The sequence below is a fragment of the Bos taurus genome, chromosome 3, assembly GCF_002263795.3.
Source record: "Bos taurus isolate L1 Dominette 01449 registration number 42190680 breed Hereford chromosome 3, ARS-UCD2.0, whole genome shotgun sequence".
In the NCBI taxonomy this organism is placed as follows: Eukaryota; Metazoa; Chordata; class Mammalia; order Artiodactyla; family Bovidae; genus Bos; species Bos taurus.
This window is the reverse complement of record NC_037330.1, coordinates 18,824,913-18,846,166: the sequence shown is the minus strand read 5'-3', so window position 1 is coordinate 18,846,166 and position 21,254 is coordinate 18,824,913. Positions and strand designations below refer to the sequence as shown.

The window sequence follows — 21,254 nt, the reverse complement described above, 5'->3', positions numbered from 1 at the left end:
GATAACTTGAAGATAACTAAAAGATAATTTATCTGAATCCAGTGCTCTGTTCTCTTAGTATTGGTGTTTTCAAATTGTAACATGGGAATGACTTATGATATTAATGCCTAAATGCCTAAGTTGAAAAAAAAAAATAAAAACAAGGTACAACAGCTTTTAGTTCATGCTCAAAACAGAGTTGTTCCCTCCTCTATGAACCCTTAGTACTTCCCTTAGTACATTTATTTTAAAATTTTGCACTTTCATTCCTTTCTCCCAAATTAGACTTGAGCTCTCTGAAAGCGTTGTTTCTTATTTGTCTTTACAGCATTAGAAACTGATGTCTGGCATATTGTTAGTGCTTGATTAATATTAATTGAATATATCAATGAATCAAAAGATAGGGATATAAGAACAGGCAATATTTATTTATTGAGAGTCTCTTGGTCAGCAAGGAGATTAAACCAGTCAATACTAAAGGAAATTAACCCTGAATAGTCATTGGAAGGACTGATGCTGAAGCTGAAGCTCCAATACTTTGGCCACCTGATGCAAGAGTCAAGTCATTGGAAAAGACCCTGATCCTAGGAAAGATTCAGGAGGAGGAGGGGGCAACAGAGTATAAGATGGTTGGATGGCATCATCAACTCAATGGACATGAGTCTGAGCAAACCTAAGGAGATTGTGAAGGACAAGGAAGCCTGCTGTGCTACAGTCCATGGAGTCCCAAAGAGTCAGATATGACAGTGACTGAACAACAAAAACAATGGGAGAGTACTAAGGGTACGTAGAGGAGGAAACAGTTCTCCAACAGGCCAGAGTTATTTAGGGCATCCCTGGTGGCCCAGGGGTAAAGAAGCCAATGCAGGAGATGCAGGCGACATCCCTGGATCAGGAAGATCTGGAGAAGGAAATGGCAACTCACTCCAGTATTCTTGCCTGGGAAACCCCATGGCCAGAGGAGCCTGGCGGGCTACAGTCCATGGGGTCACAAGAGTCAGACAGGACTTAGCGACTTCACAACAACAATATTTAATACTAACGCCAGACACTGCTGTTACATACTTGCCTTATCTCATGTAAATCTTGTAACAAGTGTTAAACTTGAGGAAACTGATCCTCCTGAGGGTATAAGGTAATGGTTATTTGCCAGACTGCTTAGGTTCAGATTCCAACTCTACCACGTGTTTTCTTAAGCACGTGACCTTGCTTAAGTCATAACCCTTCTTTATTAGTAGTAGTGGTATACTTTGACTTGCAGATGCGATTCAAGCATCCTGCACACTGCCTCAAAACCGTGTCACCCTCCTGTCCAGTTTCCTATGGATTGACTCTCAAGACTGAAAGATCCGGTGACCTTGTTAATACTGATATCTTTTGGAGCTAATGTTAGCTTTCATTCTGAGGTCAGTTGGCTGAGGAAAGGGATAAACAGCTGAACATTACCCCTTATCCGGAGAAGGCAATGGCAACCCACTCCAGTACTCTTGCCTGGAAAATCCCATGGATGGAGGAGCCTGGTAGGCTGCAGTCCATGAGGTCGCTAAGAGTTGGGCACGACTGAGCGACTTCACTTTCACTTTTCACTTTTCATGCATTGGAGAAGGATATGGCAACCCACTCCAGTGTTCCTGCCTGGAGAATCCCAGGGATAGAGGAGCCTAGTGGGCTGCTGTCTATGGGGTCACACAGAGTCGGACACGACTGAAGCGACTTAGCACCAGTAGCAGCAGCATACCCCTTTATCACAGGCTAGTTCCTGACGAAAAAGTCCTGCCTTTCTGCCCATTTTCGCTGCCCGGCTACCTGGACTCACCCGCGCGGGTTGCAGATCCATCGATAGCCGGGGGGCGCCTTCCCGCCGGCCGCGCAGAGCCCAGATCGAGCGAAGTCCTGCGGTGCAGCTCCTCAGCATGGCTTCCAGAAGTAAGGGAGCTGGCTCGCGCCAGCTGAGGTAAAAGCTGACTCGCACACGCAGCTACCCACCCGCCTGCTCTTCCTCTTTAACTGAGGCGCTGTGAGGGCGGGGCCTGGCGCGCCGGTGGGAGGTGTCACGTGTCTCGGAGGGGCAGTGGGAGGGAGGGGCGTGAAGGCAAGCGCAGTGTCGGTTAAGGCCTTTAGTTGTCCTCCCGCGCCTGAACCTTTTCTGGGGAAACTTTTAAGACTTGTGAAGGCCACTGGACCGAGGGGAGAGCGGCAACAGCGGCCGCGCGGCCTGGGGAGGGCGAGGAAGCCAGAAGTGCGGGTCCGCGACTATGGCTCAGCCCCCCAGCCCCGGCACCTAAGCTGGTGAGGATTCGCTGGTCTTTTCCCCATCTCTTGCTGCTGCTGCGGCTGCTGCTAATTCACTTCAGTCGTGTCCGACTCTTTGCCACCCCATGGACTGTACCTTATCATGCTCCTCCGTCCATGGGATTTTCCAGCAAGAGTACTGAAGTGGGGTGCCATTTCCTTTTCCAGAGGATCTTCCTGACCCAGGAATCGAACCCAGGTCTCTCCCGCATTGTAGGCAGACGCTTTACCATCTGAGCCACCGGGGAAAATTCTGTGCTGTTTCCTAATAGTTCTCCTTCCCGCCGCTGGTGGCGCTAGTGGTAAAGAACCTGCCTGCCAATGCAGGAAACGTAAGAGACGCAGGTTCCATGAAGGAGGGCTAGGCAACCCACTCCAGTATTCTTACCTGGAGAAAGAATCCCATGGACAGAGGAGCCTGGTGGGCGACAGTCCATGGGGGCGCAAAAGAGTTACACGACTGAAGAGACTTAGCACTGCACTGCTGGCAGCTGACTTAAGCCCTCAGGCGGGTAGGAACGCACACAGAAGATTGTAGGAATAGAATATTTTTCTTGGAGACCACCCCCCCAAACACACACACACACACACACACCCACACACACCCCTGCACACACATCTTTAAGGGAGTAGAACTATAAAAGTCTTTAAGTCTGACTTTTTCAAAAATAGAAATTGTAGCAACACCTGAAGGATGCAGTCATCTCTTAGCTCTGGAGACATAACTGAGCTCAAAGTCCAGTGCACCACCTAACACCGTGGGTGGGTTTGTGCTTAGTGACTCAGTCTTATCTCTGACTCTTTGTGACCCCTGAAGACTATAGCCTGCCAGGCCCCTCTGTCCATGAAATTTTCCAGGCAAGAATACTGGAGTGGGTTGCCATTTCCTCCTCCAGGGGATCTTCTTGACCAAGGAATCCTGCTGGGTCTCCTGTGTCCCCTGTATTACAGGTGGATTCTTTACCTGCTAAGCCAAGGGGGAAGCCCTGTAACACTATATACTTTTAAACTGTACCTGTCCTCTTATTTCTTCATTGTTGTATTAAAAAGAATATATCAAGTTTTACTTGTCACCAGGACCTTCTCTTTTAGTAGGAGTCACTTAAGTTAGAAGTTAATTGAGGTTACCTTGTATCCTGCTCACAAAGAAAATGACCCCAGGCTAGTAATGTGTTGAAATGGGGCTTGTACAGACTCTTTAAAATGGTAAGAATTTGGCTAGCCAATTCTTAAACACTTCCATTATTTAAAATGTAAGTTATATAAACTTACAGTTAATAAGTTGTATTTTAAAAATGAAGGTGTTGTTACAACACCCCTGAGTCAGTCCCCAATAAAGGTTCTTCTGCCTGGTATCTTGGAGCCAGTAGGAGATCAAGTCTGGTTCAGAATCAAAGGAAATCAAAAAATGAAGAGATGTGAGCTCCAGCTCTAAAGTACTTGGGTCTTCCTCATAGGCCTTTGGCCTGGCTGCTTCATAGGGTTCTTGTCAGCAGGGAGGGGGTGGGTTCTTGGCAAGCACCTGCCCCCACTTTTGCGGCTCAAGCTTTCAGAAGGCAATGTAGGGAGGGGCAGCATACCTGCCCTGGGCCTGATAGCTATCTTGAATTGCAATATTGCTTGCAGTGCTTCTGAATATGGTTCCTGGAGCTGAGGTGTGGGGGCACAGCCTTTTTGCACTAGGAACTCTGGTCTGAAAGGCCTGGTGTAAAATCTCTGCACATGGGCATCCTGTGAGCAACTGAAACTAGACTAAGCACAAAGGAAAAAGGTTAGATTTTATTTTCCTACCCAGATTTTATTTTCTGGGAATTGTCCGTGGGCTTCGCTGGTGACAGTATTAGATACTAAAAACTGTTTATGTTCTTGAAGTATATTTCATCACTGATTACGGTTTTAAGTGGAAGTTGACTGCCTTTTCATAGCCACAAGCAATTATAAGTGCTGTTCTAATTCTGGTGTATGAAACTTAAAAAAATATTTCTTTAGGAATATAATGAAATACCAACAATCGTTTAGCTCTGTAATAAATTATTAGTTCTTTTAGAATGTAAAAAACCTGCTTAATTATTTTTAATACACTTTGCTGTTGTATGTTCTCTTGAGGTTATCTCTGTCACATTTGTATGGTGGGAACACTAGGCACCCCTTCCAAACATTGCATTTGGTCACATCACAGTGGTAGCTTAAAACTGACTGACAGAGAGTATTCATTCAGATACTGCAACTGAGGGCTTTCCTTTCTTACTTTATTAAATATTCACCAATATACCACAGTCTTAGTTTTAAGTCTTAAGGGTTACTAGAATTGCTTACCCCCAGAACATCCGTACACAAAGTTTTTCTGCCAACACAGCTCTGTAACTACTCACACAGTAAAGGTGGGACCGGAGGAATCATCAAGAGAGATTTATCAGAGATAAACAAACTTGGCTTTGGGTTTGGGTCTAAGTTCAGAGATCCTCAGTCTATTTTTTTGGTGAGCAATTAGTATTTTTATTTAAAATATCTTTATATAAAAATCAGATATTTTGCTTGATTGGGGCTTCTCAGGTGGCTCAGTGATAAAGAATCCACCTGCCAATGCAGGAGACTAGGGTTCAATCCCTGGGTTGTGAAGATCCCCTGAAGGAAATGGCAACCCACTCCAGTATTCTTGCCTGGGAAATTCCATGGTCAGAGGAGCCAGGTGGGCTACAGTCCATGGGGTCACAAAAGAGTTGGACATGACTGAGTGACTTAACAACAACAACAGTTTTCCATGATTATGTGAACTTCTCCATCAGTTTGTCAGTAGGAAAGAATGCCCAGTATTTTAAATCCACAATATTAACTGGGGGTAAGGTATACCATTCTGAGACAGACGGAATTTGAGAAATAAAGCATGCAAGAATGACTCAAACTGAAGATGATTTGGCATAAGGGGTGGCTGTTGATGTTCTGTAATTTTAGCAGACTGCCTAAGTTGTCTCCTTTCCAATAGAGTACTCCAGTTTCCTCAGGGCATGGATGGTGCCAAATTGTCCTGTTAATTGTAGTACTTCTTTTACTAACTCACACAAATTGCTTCGATACTTCTTTGGCAGCAAGAGCCCAAAGTATCCTGTTGTCTTTCCACATCGTGTGTGCAGATAGTGGCACATTATAAATCAAATCCATAAATCAAGATGACTTCTCTTAATAAATAAGAAGATAGTTTATACAGATAACTTAAAAGTGTATATATATATATATATATATATATATATATATATATATATAACATGTAGTTAGAATCCATCAAAACCCCTAAATAGACTCCAGCTCTGCTGAGATTGTAAAGGTACCAACAGCTCTCCTAGGTCAGTTATACTCAATATAACTTCTGCATATATCAGATAGCAGCAATGTATTTGGCCCAGTCACCCACACTCTGACCTAGAGCCTTCACCAGATATTTTTCCGAGGTATTCATGTTGACAACACATACGAAATATCTGGCCAAGTTTGGAGGGAGATGGGGAAGGTGACAATCTAGCAATAGAATTGGTAGCCTGTGGATATGGAAAAGTTTTTCTTTGGTGTTTGTGTGGCTTATATAAAGACTAAATTTTCTTCCTTGTTTTTGATAGAACTATAACAAAATAAGCCAACTGTATGAAACTTAATAGTATTTTCACCATTCTCCTTTAATATTGTAAACAGCTTTATTGAGGTTAAATGGGGACATATAATAAACCCCATGTATTTAAAGTATACAAGTTGGTAAATTTTGATACACATACACACCTATGAGGGCTTCCCAGGTGGCCCTAGTGGTAAAGAACCCACCTGCTGATGCAGGAGACATAAGAGACATGGGTTCAATCCCTGGTTGGGAAGATCCCTTGGAGGAGAGTATGGCAACCCACTTCAGTATTTTTGCCTAGGGAATCCTATGGACAGAGGAGCCTGGCAGGCTATGGTCCATAGGGTCACACAAGAGTCTGACATGACTGAAGAGACTTAACATGTATGAACACATACAGCTATGGAACCATCACTGCAATCAAGATAATGAACCTATCTCGCACCCACAAGTTTCCTCCTCATGTCCTTTGTAAACTCTTCCTCCTACCCTCTAAGTGAACACCGATCTGCTGTCACTTTAGTTTGCATTTTCTCAAGTTTTAAATAGAATCATATAGTATATACTCTTTTTTTTGAGCTTCATCCATGTTGCTTGTATCAATAATTCATTCCTTTTTATTGATTAGTATTTCATTGTCTGGATGTACCACAATTTTCCCATTCACTTGTCAATGACCATTTAGGTAGTTTCCAGTGTTTCTCTATTACAAATAAAACTGCTCTGAGCACAAGTCTTTATATGAATAAATGCATTCTTTTCTCAATTCAGTTGTCCTTGCTCCTGGATCAAAAAATTGATTTTTTTTTTTTTTTTTGCCACACCAGAAGACTTATGGAATCTTAGTTCCCTGACCAGGGATTATACCCTTGCCCTCTACAGTAAATGCATGGAATGCTAACCAGTGGACTGCCAGGGAATTCTTTGGTTATCCACTTTTGTGTATTGGTCTGGATTCTCTATTCTGTACCTTTGATCTAGTTACCTTTCTTAACACTAGCATCATACCGTCTTGATTCCTGAAATGTTGTGACTAGTCTTGAAATTATTTTCAACTTTGTTCTTTATCAATGTTGTTTTGGCTATTCTAGATATTTTGCATTTCCATATAAATTTTAGAATCATTGTGTCAATATCTACGAAAAACCTCTGGGGTTTTGAATTGATATCTTAGCAAATTGAGTCTTCTTATGAACAAATTATATCTTTAAACAAGTTTTCTTATGAACAAGTTATTTTTCTTCATTTATTTAAATCTTCTGTAATTTCCCTCAGCTGCAATTTGTAGTGCAGGTTTTATACATCTTTTTTCATATTTATCTTTAGGAAGTTTATATATATTGATGCTATTAAGAACATTTAAAATTTCAATCCCTGATTGTTCATTGTTTGTATAGAGAAATACACTTACTTTTTAATATATTGATCTTATATCTGTAAACTTTAAATTCATTTACTAGTTCTAGTAAGTTTTTAATAGATTCCTTAGATTTTTTTACAAATATGATCATGTTATCTGAGTTTTACTTCATCTTTTACTATCTGGACAGCTCTATTTTTTTTTTTTTTTTCTTTATTGCACTGTCTAGGACTTCCACTACAATGTTGAATAGTAGTGATGAAAGCAGATATGCTTGTCTTGTTGCTGATCTTAGGGGGAAAGTATTCAGTCTTTAACCATTAAAGATGATGTTAGCTATGTGTTTGTTGTAGATGCTTATTAACATAAGGAGAAATCCTACCTAAAGTTCCTCATGTGCGGAGTTTTTATTAGGAATGGATGTTGGATTTAATCAAATGCTTTTTCTGCATCTATTAAGATGATCGTGTGTTTTTTCTTTTTAAATTTGTTTATTATTGTGAATTAATTAATTTTTGTCTGCGTTGGGTCTTTGTTGTGGTATGTGTGAGTTTCTCATCTCAGTGGCTTCTCTTGTTGCAGAACACAGGCTCTCGGCACTTGGGCTTCAGCAGTTGCAGCGTGGAGGCCTTAGAGTGCACAGGCTTCAGTAGTTGTGGCAAGGGGGCTTAGTTGCCCCATGGCATGTGAGATCTTCCCAGACTAGGGATCCAGGGATGGAACCTGTGTCTCTGCATTGGCAGGGGCATTCTTAGCTACTGGACCACCAGGGAAGTCTACCCTGATTGATTTTTGAATGTAAAACTAACCTTGTTTTCTTGTAGTATCTTTTTCTAGATGTGATATTAGAATGATGCTGGCTTTATAGAATGAGTTGGGAAGTATTACCCTTTCCAATTTTCTGAAAGAGCTTGTGTAGAATTGGCTTTTTTTTCCAAAAATGTTGGGTATAATTCACTAGTGAAGCCTCCTGGGCATGGAGTTTACTTTGTGGGAGGGTTTTCAACTATACATTCAGTTTCTTTGATAGATGCAGGACCATTCCTACTGTAAGAGCCTTACAATAGTGTTGTTTCTTCTCTCATGACATTTATGCTCTTTTTATCACACATTCTACATTTTAAAGTATTAAAAGCCCTCACATTACATTGCTACTATTTTGTTTAGGCAGCCATTTGTCTTTCAAAGAATTTAAATAGTAAGAAAAAAATCTTATTCATTTACCCATGTAGTTGTCATTTCCAGGGTTGTTCATTCATTTGTGAAGATCCAGCTTGAGTACTTCCTTTATATTCTTGAACTATGTATCTATGTGTGTAGTGTGGGGGTCTTCTAGTGGGTTCTTTGGTAATGAATTCTTTCAGCTTTCATGTGTTTGAATATGTCTTTATTTTGCTGTTACTTTTGAAAAATTTTTGCTGAGTATACAATTCTGTACTGACAGTTTTCTTCCCCCTAGTATTTTTAAGGCACTGCTCTACTATATTCTCACTTGCATAATTTCTTTAAAAAAAAAAAAAAAAAACTTTTTATTTTGTATTGGATAAAGAATCTGCCTGCCATTGCAGGAGACTCAGGAGTTGTGGGTTTGGTCCCTGGGTTGGGAAGATCCCCTGGAGAAGGAAATGGCAACCCACTCCAGAATTCTTGTTTGGAGAATCCCATGGACAGAGGAGCCTGGCAGGCTACAGTCCACGGAGTCACAAAGAGTTGGACATGATGAGCAAGCAGCACTCACATAGCTTATTAACAATGTTTTGATAGTTTCAGGTGGACATTGAAGGGACTCAGTCATACATATACATGTATACATTCTTCCCCAAACTCCCCTCCCATCCAGATGGCCACATAATATTGAGCATTGCTTGCATTATTCCCAATGAGAGATCTGATATCATCCTTATTTTTGTCTATATATGAGATGTCTTTTTTCTCTGGATGCATCTAAGATTTTCTTCTTGTCTTAAAAAAAAAAATTGGTTATGATGTGCCTTGATGTATTTTTAGTATTTCTGGTATTTGGGGATTCATTGGGATTCTTAGATCTGTGGATTAATAGTTTTCATCAAATCTGGAAAATTTTTGGCTATTACTTCAGCTATATTTTCAGTTCTCTCCTCTATTCTCTTTCTTTTAAGGACTCCAAGTACTTAGATATTAGGCCATTTAACATGGTCTTACAGTTCACTGATGTATTTTTCTTTTTGAGTGTCATTAAAAATTCTCTTATCTCTGTTTCATTTTTGATAGTTTATATTGCTATACTTTCAAGTTAATGAATCTTTTCTTCTGAAATATGTAATCTGCTATTAAGTCCCATCCAGTGTATTTTTCATCTAAGAGATTGTAACTTTTATCTCTAAACATTTGATTTGGATCTTTTTTTTTATATCTTCCATATCTCTGCTTAACCTATTGAATTTATAGAATTTAGGTGTAATAACTTTTAATGTCATTTTATGCCACTTCTTATGTCTGTGTCAGTTCTGACTGGTTTTGATTGGCTGTTTTTTTCCTGTACCTCTGCATGCCTGGTAATCTTTGTTAAATGAGGAAGAATTGAATACCAGACATTGTGAATTTTACCCTGTCAAGTACCACATTTTTGTATTCCTATAAAGCTTGAGCTTTGCTCTGGGATGCAGTTAATTTACTTGGAAACAGTACGATCCTTTTGAGTCTTGCTTTTGAGGTTTGTTAAGGAAGGACAAGGGAGAAGGCAATGGCACCGCACTCCAGTACTCTTGCCTGGAAAATCCCATGGACGGAGGACCTTGGTGGGCTGCAGTCCATGGGGTCGCTAAGAGTTGGACACGACTGAGCGACTTCACTTGTGCTTTTCACTTTCATGCATTGGAGAGGGAAATGGCAACCCACTCCAGTGTTCTTGCCTGGAGAATCCCAGGGACGGGGGAGCCTGGTGGGCTGCTGTCTATGGGGTCGCACAGAGTTGGACACGACTGAAGTGACTTTAGCAGCAGCAGCAGAATGGACAAGAGCAGTGCTGAGTCTACAGCAAGGTTTCTCGGCCTCAGCACTATTGACATTTTGGACCAAGTAATACTTTGTTGTCAGGGGGGCTGTCCTGGTCACTGCAAGATATTTAGTAGCATCCTTGGCTCTCCACTAAATGCTAGTAGCACCTTGCCCCTAGTCCTTACAAATCAAAAACGCCTCGAGATGTTATAGACATTGTTCCCTGGGGGAGTGGAGCACAATTTCCCCTCACTAAGAACCATTAGTCAAGGGCTAATTATTTCCCATTACTGAAGAAAGACTGTTGAATACTCTACCCCATGCCCTGTGAATCATGAGGTTTCCCAGTATCAGCTGTTGGGAACAGGCTGTCTTCCCAGCTTTCTGTGAGTGCTGAATGCTCTTTACTCTCATTCTCTCAATAGTTCTCTTCCCAGCATTTTTGGGATAGTTTCTTCACACAAAGGCACCAAACAATGCTCTGAATACCCTCCGCAGATCTCCAGAGTTCTTTCTCTGTACAGGTCTCTCCTCTCTAGCACTCTGTCCCGCAGACATTAGCCACCTTGAGTTCCCCGTAATCTCAGCTGCACTTCCTCAACTCAGGGACTCCAACAGCTTCCCCTGAGTTCCCTCCCCTGTGCAGGAGCCTGGGAGCCCTCTGAAGTTAATTGCACAGCTCTCTTTATTGCTTCCAGTCTCTCAGGGATCACTGTTCTTCACTGGCGGATCTCCAGTATCTTCAAAATTGTTGTTTCATATATTTTGTGTGGTGGTTGGTGGTGATTTTTGTAGGGAATGAGGTAGGGTCAGAGTTCTTTAAGGTAAAAAGGTAAATCCAGTTAACAAACTGCATCTTGGACCACAAACCAGTCCTTTAATTTTTAACTTAAAACTGGGTGCCTTATTTCCTGGTAAACTGTTTTTCTCCCTCTCTGGTTAACTTTTATATTACATAAAAACTGCAACTTAGACCTCTTTATAAAACAGAAGTCAGAATTAATGTGAATGTGTAAGCTATAGTGGACCTTAGATATTCTTGAAAGTTAAATTTTAAGACCTTCACAGATTTCCAAAATTTCCAATATCACCACTGAGGAGGAGCAGAATATGTGACTCCAAAATACACCACTTTGACATGTGAATTATTTTGAGTTGATAAGGCCCAACAGACTCTGAAAGAGCTGTTTACTTTCCCTTTAACTGCCTAAAAGAATTTAGATTGATGGCAGAAAAAGAGCTAATACCAAAGATAACTTTTTATCAGAGAGACTTAACTACATGGTATGGCAAGCAGTTGCTTACCATGCACTTGCTCTTCTCATCTTACTGTGAATTGTCTTCCTCCCTTTTGAAACCCCAGACCCTTCCCCCTTCTCCTTAGCTGAGGGTGGTGTATAAGCCTCAACTGCTTGAGTATTTTTGTGTTTCATATCTTTGGGGCTCCCTTATGTGTGAAATTTGTTTCTCTCCTGTTAATCTGCTTTATGTCAATTTAATTACTAGGTTAGCCAGAAAGGAAGAAGGGGAAAGTTTTTCACCTCTAAACCATGTATACCATCTCCTGCAAAATTTAATAAAGTAGGGAATTCCTGGTGGTTCAGTGGTTAGGACTTAGTATTCTCACTGCTGGGGGCCTAGAGTTTGATCCCTGGTTGGAGAACTAAGATCCCACAAACCTCATGGTGTGGCCAGAAAAAAAAAATTAATGAAGTATAATGGAAAATATTTAAGAGGTACCTTAATGAACCATGAACATACATGAATTTTTTTTATTATTATACTTATTATATAATGAGGCAAACAATAAGATGTATAACTATTTTAAAGTAGAATTCAAAGAGAAAATATATAAATGTATAATCAGATACACTAAAATGCATTTGTTACTACAAATATAAATTTGCAAGGCAATAATTGCAAATTACTACAAATATACAAGACAAGTGCAAACACACAAGACAAAGTTAATTTCCCTCATCAGCAGTTATTTGCATTGTTGTCCATTCTCTATGTGAACATACATGAATTTTGGGTTAGTCTCAAATTTATATTTCCTGGTTATAAATCTAGGAATCACCTTGGACTTCTTATTCCATACCACTATACCCCATGCACTTAGCAGATACTCTTCAGTTAATCTTGTAAGCCAGTTGTCTTCACATTTTTGTTTTTTGCTAGAATAACCTTAAAATAATTTTGAAAAGTTGTTTATTGTCATACATCTTAAAAGTGATATTAAATTTTTTTCTCATAAATAGTTGTAAGGTTTATAATTTTTTGTGTATTATATAATGAATATGTACTTTATATTTTTGTCAAAATCTTAGGGCTGCAGATTAAGCTCACTTAAGTTTTGGAAAATGTTTGCCATATGAACTAATTGGTAAAGTCAATCCTCATTGGAAAATCAGTCAGGGAAATCAATCTTTCTATTAGAAAAAGTCTGTAATTTTTCAACTCAAATAATGCTGTTAATATGTATCCTTTTAATGGATAGCCATTTCACGTTTGAATTTTAAACTGAATTCTGAACCTGGCATTTATACATAGCCTAAGTGTGCTGTGCTTAGTCACTCAGTCATGTCCGACTCTTTGCCACCTCATGGACTGCAGCCCTCCAGGCTCCTTCTGTCCATGGGCATTATTCAGGCAAGAATACTGGAGTGGGTTGCCATGCCCTTCTCCAGGGGATTTTCCCGACTGAGGGATTGAACCCAGGTCTCCCACATTGCAGGCGGATTCTTTACCAACTGAGCCACAAGAGAAGCCCATATGTATCCTTGATGACAATAAAAATGCTGCCTTGTTTAATATTTCTTGCTGAATTTCTCTCTGATTTGCTATTATAGGACTCTTCCTCAGAAAGAATGTATTCTTGAATTGTTATCCCCAGGACAGCGCACCAAAGTGAGATGCTAGATGGGTGAGAGTGCATAGCAGGAGAAGGGTGACTGTGAGAGGGGAGGTTGGAGACAGACTGCAGGCTAATTTTCAGGTAGATGCAATCCATTTGCATTGTTACTATTTTGATACAGTATCTAGAATTGTGTGTGTGTGTTTTAATATTTGTTTATTTATTTTGGTTTCTTCTGGTCTTAGTTGAAGCACAAGGGCTCTTTTACAATGTAGATGCTTGGTTGCAGCATGTGGGATCTAGTTCCCTGACCAGGGATTGAACCCTGGGCCCCAGCTTTTGGAGTGTAGAATCTTAACCTGGAACTACCAGGAAAGTCCCTGTTGTGTGGTTCTTAAAGTGATTTTAATCACATGGGGGAAAGGGAGATTTCTACCTTGGGTGGCTGGGTAGAAGGTGGTATTATTTGTTCAGTTGCTAAATCAAGTCCGACTCTTTTGCGACCACATGGACTGTAGCCCATCAGGCTCCTCTGTCCATGGGATTTCCCAGGCAAGAATACTGGAGTGGGTTGCCATTTCTTTATCCAGGGTATCTTCCTGACCCAGGGATTGAACCCAAGTCTCCACGAATTCTTTACCTCTGAGCACCTGGGAAGCCCGGAAAGTGTTATTATTTCCCAACTATTGTTTTCTAGCTATTGAAAGGTTATTGCTGAGCCATGAAAAATACCGGGATTCTTGGCCTCTGGAAGAGAAAAATTCAATCCAGGGCCAGTGACGAGGCTTGATCACTCATAGCTATTGTGTAATAAAGTTTTATTAAAGTATAAAAGAAAGAAAGCTTCTGACGTAGACATCAGAAGGGGACAGAAAGAGTGCCCCCCCTGCTAGTCTTTACCTGGATGTTATATAGCTACTCAGTTCAGTTACTCAGTCGTGTTTGACTCTTTGTGATCCCATGAGCCGCAACACGCCAGGCCTCCCTGTCCATCAACTTCCGGAGCTTACCCAAGCCCATGTCCATTGAGTCGGTGATGCCATCCAACCATCTCATCCTCTGTCCTCCCCTTCTCCTCCTGCCCTCAATCTTTCCCAGCATCAGGGTCTTTTCAAATGAGTCAGCTCTTCAAATCAGGTGACCAAAGTATTGCTGTTTCAGCTTCAACATCAGTCCTTCCAATGAACACCCAGGGCTGATCTCCTTTAGAATGGACTGGTTGGATCTCCTTGCAGTCCAAGGGACTCTCAAGAGTCTTCTCCAACACCACAGTTCAAAAGCATCAATTCTTCGGCGCTCAGCTTTCTTCATAGTCCAACTCTCACATCCATACATGACTACTGGAAAAACCATAGCCTTGACTAGATGGACCTTTGTTGACAAAGTAATATCTCTGCTTTTCAATACGCTATCTAGGTTGGTCATAACTTTTCTTCCAAGGAGTAAGTGTCTTTTAATTTCATGGCCGCAATCACCATCCGCAGTGATTTTGGAGCCCCCCAAAATAAAGTCAGCCACTGTTTCCACTGTTTTCCCATCTATTTGCCATGAAGTGATGGGACCGGATGCCATGATCTTCGTTTTCTGAATGTTGAGCTGTAAGCCAACTTTTTCACTCTCCTCTTTCACTTTCATCAAGAGGCTCTTTAGTTCTTTTTCATAAGGGTGGTGTCATCTGCATGTCTGAGGTTATTGATATTTCTCCTGGCAATCTTGATTCCAGCTTGTGCTTCTTCCAGCCCAACGTTTCTCATGATGTACTCTGCATATAAGTTAAATAAGCAGGGTGACAATATACAGCCTTGATGTACTCCTTTTCCTATTTGGAACCAGTCTGTTGTTCCATGTCCAGTTCTAACTGTTGCTTCTTGACCTGCATATAGATTTCTCAGAAGGCAGGTCAGGTGATCTGGTATTCCCATCTCTTTCAGAATTTTCCACAGTTTATTGTGATCCACACAGTCAAAGGCTTTGGCTACTAGCAGTCTGCTAATTAGAGAAAGGAAATTTCTCGAAATTCAGAGTGGCACCAGTCCCTTCACCCACAGCATGGATTTTGAGATAACATCGACACAAGGTGAATCATCCTGGGCCATAAAACGATTAACGTGAATCGTGAAGAAAGGCAGGTTTCCAAGCAAATATATGGTTTCATTAACATAGGAAAGCAACTGTATGTGTAAAACATACTGGTTTGTCAAGTTGGTTCTGAGTCTTAGGCGGAACCAACTTGAAGACAGAGTCCAGGGTAAATACATAGTTGATTAACATAGCTTAATGCAAAACATTTCCGTAAGAAAAACGCATTGGTTAGCTCAAGGTTTGAGAAAAGTTAAGTTCAGGTGGAACCAGGTGTTGTCATGGCAACACAGAATTTTAAGAGAAACCTCCTCTTAATTTTGTATCGAGAAGGGAAAAAAATCTGACACTTGTAGTTTGTTTCCTCCAGCCGCTTAAGAGAGAGAGAAAATCGTCTGACACTTGCAGCCTATTTCCTCCATTTGGAGACTCCTAGCCTTCCTTCTTGTTACCCTCTCAATATCCAGGTCTCCTTTCGTTTCTGGGAACGTCCCAGGCTCTGTCCTGCCTCAGGGCCTTCTTGGATGTGTTCCTCAGCTGACGGTGCTTTTTCACCCCGTTCACTACCTAGCCAACTCCAACTAATCCTTTGCTGGCTAAATAGTTGTCTCTTTCTTTCTTTCTTTTAAAGGTTTTTTTGATGTGGACCATTTTTAAAGTCTTTATTGAATTTGTTACAGTATTGCTTCTGTTTTATGTTTTGGTTTTTTTGTCTTCAAGGCATGTGGGATCTTGGCTCCCTGACCAGGGGTCGAACCCTCACTTCCTGCATTGGAAGCCGAAGCCTCAACCCCTGGAGCACCAGGGAGGTCCCTAACTGTTGCTTTCTTAGTGAAGCTTTCCCTGACTAAAGTGCTTACTGTGTGTTAGACACTGTGCTAAATGCTTTACGTACAACGCCTTACTTAATCTGAATGTGGTCCTCATTAAGTTCTCCCATAATAGCTGGAACTTTAAAGTACTTATTATAGTTTACAGGTAAATGTATATTTCTATGCCTCCTTCAAATGACTGTAAGCTTTCTCTGTGTCTCTTTGGCTCATCCCTGCATCCCTAGTGCCTAACTCAGTAATTAACCGATCTTGAGCACTCAGAAAATAGTTGCTGAATGAACAAATGAATGGGAAACATTTGGAAAGTAGGCTGGGGCTTTTTATTTTTCTCTCTCAACTCACTCTTTCTTTTCTCATCAATTGTCAATTTAAACACCTTATTCTGATGCTCCCAACTTATCTCCAGTGAGTTCTCTTTACTTAATCATCTGAATAATTGTGTGAAATAACCATTGTTATCTCTGTTTTATAGTTAGAACACCTGGAGAAAATTATATCTTCCAGTACTATCATCAAATGTAGGGTTTTGTGGATGTTATAATGCGTTCCTAAGACGGATTTACTATATCACTCTCATTACAGAGTGCTGGATCAGTCTTTTTCAACATGACTTGCATTGAATTCAGAGTTAAAGACTCCTGTAAAATTTGTTATGTAGACACCTGGATTGATCTAAGTATTAGATAAAGATTCTGGTAGTGAGTTGGGTCTGTTGAACTGGATAAACAGCATTCTTTACAGAATTAAGATTTAAGAAAGTTTATTTTTGCCTTGGTATGCCATGAGTAATAAAAGGTACCATTTATAAATACTATACAAATTTTAAAGCACCCACATGTTACTAAAGAAACAAATCCACTTCTGTAGTTGTAGCTTTCCTATAGGCCACACTTTCTTTCCTGTTGTATAAAACCCTTTAGGATTAGATATTAACTCAAATGCCTTAAGAGTCTTGAAAAGCAAAGCTGCAAGAGATTAACATTCATACTGTCCCTGTGTGAGTTACTGAATCTCTGAGCAAGTGAAGTCTGAGTTAAGTCACGAGGGGCAGGAGTTGTCCCAGGAATGAGGCGGGAGAGGACATTGCAACTGCAGTGTGTCCAGGTGTCATCCTCCATGCCGGAGGACAGCACTGGGCCACTCACTCAAGGAACTGCTACCAGTTTCTGTGGGGTTGGGACAGGGAGGTAGAGAGAGATGAGGCTGCAGAAGCAGGCAGAGCCTTCAAGATCCTGAAGGACCATTACCACTCATACTATTAATAATATGCCAGGGGGTTACTCTGGGACTCTGGGCAGCAGGAGCCAAGGAGGACTGCTAGCAGAGCAGTGACATTGTTTAATTGACATTTCAGAAAGATCATGATGGAGACCATCAAAATTGTATTGGAATTGGGACTTCCCTTAGCAGTCCAGTGGTTGAGACTTCACCTTCTAATGTTGGTGGTGTGGGTTCGATCCTTGGTTGGTTGGGGATCTGGGGCCCCAGAGGCCTCACAGCCAAAAAAACAAAACATAAAACAGAAGCGATATGGTAACGAATTGAATAAAGACTTAAAAAATGGTCAAAAAATCTTTTAAAAAATTGCACTGAAATTAAGATACACTTGAGACTCTGTGGGGGTGGATAGGAGTAAAGGGATTTGGTAATGGATGAGGCCTGGGCCATGTGAGAGAGGAGGAATCTGGGTGTCACTTGGTTTCTGAGCTTGCATGGGGGATGGTGGAAGGTACTCTTCAAAGTGGGGAAAGGAGAAATGTTTGGGGGCAGAGAGAAGAAAGGTGAGCTCTGTTTTAGACATACCTGTGGAGATGTCCAGTGAGCAAATAAAAAAGCCAGGAATTTGAGAGAGCCCTGAAAATGCCCATTGATTTAATTACACAGAACATATTAGAGACCTCAACAAATGCTATTTAGATGAAGTGAGGCTGGAGGCTAGACTGGAGGGCGTGGAGGATGAGTAGAAAGTGAATATACATATGCATGAAAGTTGCTCAGCTGTGTCTGACTCTTTGCAACTTGTGGACTGTAACCCGCCAGGCTCCTCTGTCCATGGAATTCTCCAGGCCAGAATACTCAAGTGAGTAGCTGTTCCCTTCTCCAGGGGATCTTCCCAACCCAGGAATCGAACCCAGGTCTCCCATACTGGAGGTGGATTCTTTACCAACTGAGCCACCAGGGAAACCCTGTGAATAGATGCGTACAATCAGGAACAAACTGTTCTTCAGACAGCTTGCCCTGAGGAAGGGAGAGGGCAGCAGCTAGGGGGTGAAGAATTGTTTTTAAAAATAAGGATCTTTCTTTTTTTGGCACTTTTTTTTTTGATACAGAGACAATATCAACTGTACATGCTAAGAAAATTTAACAATACAGAAATTATAAAAATAAAAGTAAAAACTTGTCTGCCTATTTTTTGACCAGACTCTTGAGCTGTGGGCCTGGCACCTACCATTAAGCACTCTCCACTTCTGGCAAATCCAACCAGTCCATCTTAAAGGAAATCAGTCCTGAATATTCACTGGAAGGAGTGATGCTGAAGCTGAAACTCCAATACTTTGCCCACCTGATGCGAAGAACTGACTCATTTGAAAAGACCCTGATGCTGCAAAAGATTGAAGTCAGGAAGAGAAGGGGATGACAGAGGATGAGATGGCTGGATGGCATCACTGACTCAGTGGACTGAGTGGACTCTGGGAGTTGGTGATGGACAGGGAGGATTGGTGTCCCGCAGTCCACGGGGTCACAAAAAGTTGGACACGAGTGAGCGACTGAACTGAACTGAACTGAACTGACTTCTGGCCCATTTCTATTTAAACCTACTCAAGCCTCTTTCGCCCAATATTGAGCAATCAATAATGATAGTAGAAACCCTCATTCCTATAACACTATCCCATGGCTACCCCTTCTCTTTCTACCACAGCCAAACTTCCCAAGGGGAGAAACAAACACATTTTTCAACTCATTAAGTTCAGGCCCCAGGTACTCTTTGAATTGTCATTCACAGCTACTAAATTCAGTAGATACTTGTCAAGCCTTATCTTATTTAATCTCTTCATAGCAGTTAACAATATTGATTACTTTCCTTTAAACTTCCTTTTCTCTTGGTTTCCTCAACATTATCTTATCCAAGTTTAATTTCTATGTCTCTGGAAATTTTCCTCATTGTGCAATCATTTACTTTCTTTCTTTTTAAAACTTCTTGGCTGTGCCACGTGGCATGCAAGCTCTTAATTCCCTGGCCAGAGTTCAAACCTGCATCGTGTACAGTGGAAGCACAGTATCTTAACCACTGGACTGCTAGGAAAGTCCTTGGAGTAATTTACTTTCTTACTAAATTTTTGAACATCTGTCCTTTGCACTTTTTTCTTTTCATGTGGCACGATCGGGCAAACTTGATTACTCTTTAACTACACTGTAGTACGAAGGTTGGGTTCAAACAGACTCTGTCTTCTACTGGCTGTTTCGTATTTTCAAATAATGATCAATACTCCAATTTTCTGATACCAACTGGGTGTTCAATAATTTAATTCAATTAAAACTCCAACTGCTTGGAGTCAGCACACACCTTGGATTAAGGGCTTAATCTCCCAAGACTGCTCCCATTTCAGATACCGGCCGCAAATGGGGTGCCCAGCTTACTACCACTTCTGCCTGGCTGAATTATAAATTTAGAGAGTCTCATGCTCCCTTTCCCTGTACACCTTGCCACAATCCAGTAACTCACAAAACTCAGGACAGCATATACTTTCCGTAACAATTTTATTATAAAGGATAGAACTCAGAGACAACCAAATGCAAGTCTGGGGTAGAGATGCGAGGGTGGAGAAGCGTTGGCCCAGAACTTCCACGCCCTCCCAGCCCATCAAGTTCACCAACTTGAACTCTCCCTCAAACCTTGTCAGAGTTTTTACTTGAGGTTTCATCATGTAGGCACAACCAATGAACTCATTTGTCACAGGTGATTGAACTCAACCTCCAATGCCTCTCCCTCCCTAGAGGTCAGGGGGTGGACTGAAAGTTCCAAACTCTAATCACATAGTTGGTTCCCCAATTCTAAAGATAATTTAGGGTCTCTACCCTGAGTAATACTCTTCACTAACCTCATTAGTATAAATTCAGGTATGGTTGAAAAGGGCTTGTTATGAATAACAAAAGATACTCCATCACTCAGGAAATTCCCTTTATGTCTGGGTATTAGACTCACTTAGGTCTTTTTCCATCTCTGGTTGTTTCTTCTGTCTCCTTTGAAAGTTCATCCCCTTTTATTAAACCTTTAAATGTTGGCAATATTTAAGATGTGCTTGGTTCAATCATTCATTCATGTATTGAGTCTACTCACTAAAGTGTTTATTAAACATCTACTATATATCAGGTTCTCTTCTGAAAGCTAGGCTTAAAGCAGTGAAAAAGATATACAAAAATATTTTAAAGTCTTTTATGGGTGTTATTAATATGATGCATTCCTCAGAAGATTCTGTTGTATGGTTCTCATTATAAAATGCTGGCTTGGTTTTTCTCAACATTGCTTTTGTTGAGTTCAAAATTAGAAGGTGATCAGAATTAAGGAAAAAGATAAAGCAGAAAAAGCTGATATGGAGTACCAGAATGGGGACTGGGTTACAATTAAATAGGCTAGTCAGGGTAAAACCTCCCTAAAAAGATGATATTTTAACAAAGACTTGATGAAAATGAAGGAGCTAACCATTTAGGTATTTGGAAAGATGACAAATGCAAAGGCTGAGGCAGGAGTAGGCTCAGTTTTTCAAGGCGTCTAAGAGGCTAATGTGGCTACATCAAGGTTAGTGAAGTATATAGAAAGAGCTAGTGAAGGCTAGAAAGCTAAATTACAAAGAACTTTGTTGGTCATTGTAAGGACTTTGGCCTTTACACTGAGTGAGATGGGGCACCATTGGAAGGTTATGAGTAGAGCAGGGACATCACCTGACTTACATGAGCTAGCTTAACAGTATTACTTTTTCTGTTAGATAGAGAAGAGGCTGAAAGGGTGATTTTCTTCCCTCTGCCCCCAAGTCAATTTCTTTCCTTTCCCACTTTGGAAAGCAGTTTTCACCATCCAAACCCAGAAGCCTGGATGGTAGCAGACTCCTCCTTTTCTCCCATGCCTTACATCCAATCAGGTAGCAATAATCAGGGTGGCCAGTTAGGAAGTTATTGCAGTAGTCTAGATGAGGGCGATGTTGGCTTGGACCAGGGTGGGAGTGGTAGAGGTAGTTATTCCAGATGTAATTGCACGTAAAGGCAGTAGGGTCT

At 41.0% G+C, this 21,254-nt stretch overlaps 1 protein-coding gene and 1 long non-coding RNA gene across 2 annotated transcripts in view; one reads left to right on the top strand and one right to left on the bottom strand.

Annotated features, from left to right (window-relative positions):
• Positions 1-1,984, bottom strand: part of THEM4 (thioesterase superfamily member 4) — a 49,315-nt gene extending 47,331 nt beyond the window's left edge. Inside the window, 1 exon segment of the mRNA NM_001080368.2 lies at positions 1,796-1,984. Coding sequence (NP_001073837.1) covers positions 1,796-1,894 — 99 coding nt within the window. The 5' untranslated portion in view covers positions 1,895-1,984.
• Positions 1,985-2,006: 22 nt separating this feature from the next.
• Positions 2,007-20,272, top strand: LOC132344838 (uncharacterized). The gene is made up of 2 exons (XR_009493859.1): positions 2,007-2,268; positions 18,405-20,272. It is a non-coding gene; the product is annotated as an uncharacterized lncRNA (long non-coding RNA).
• Positions 20,273-21,254: the final 982 nt, after the last annotated feature.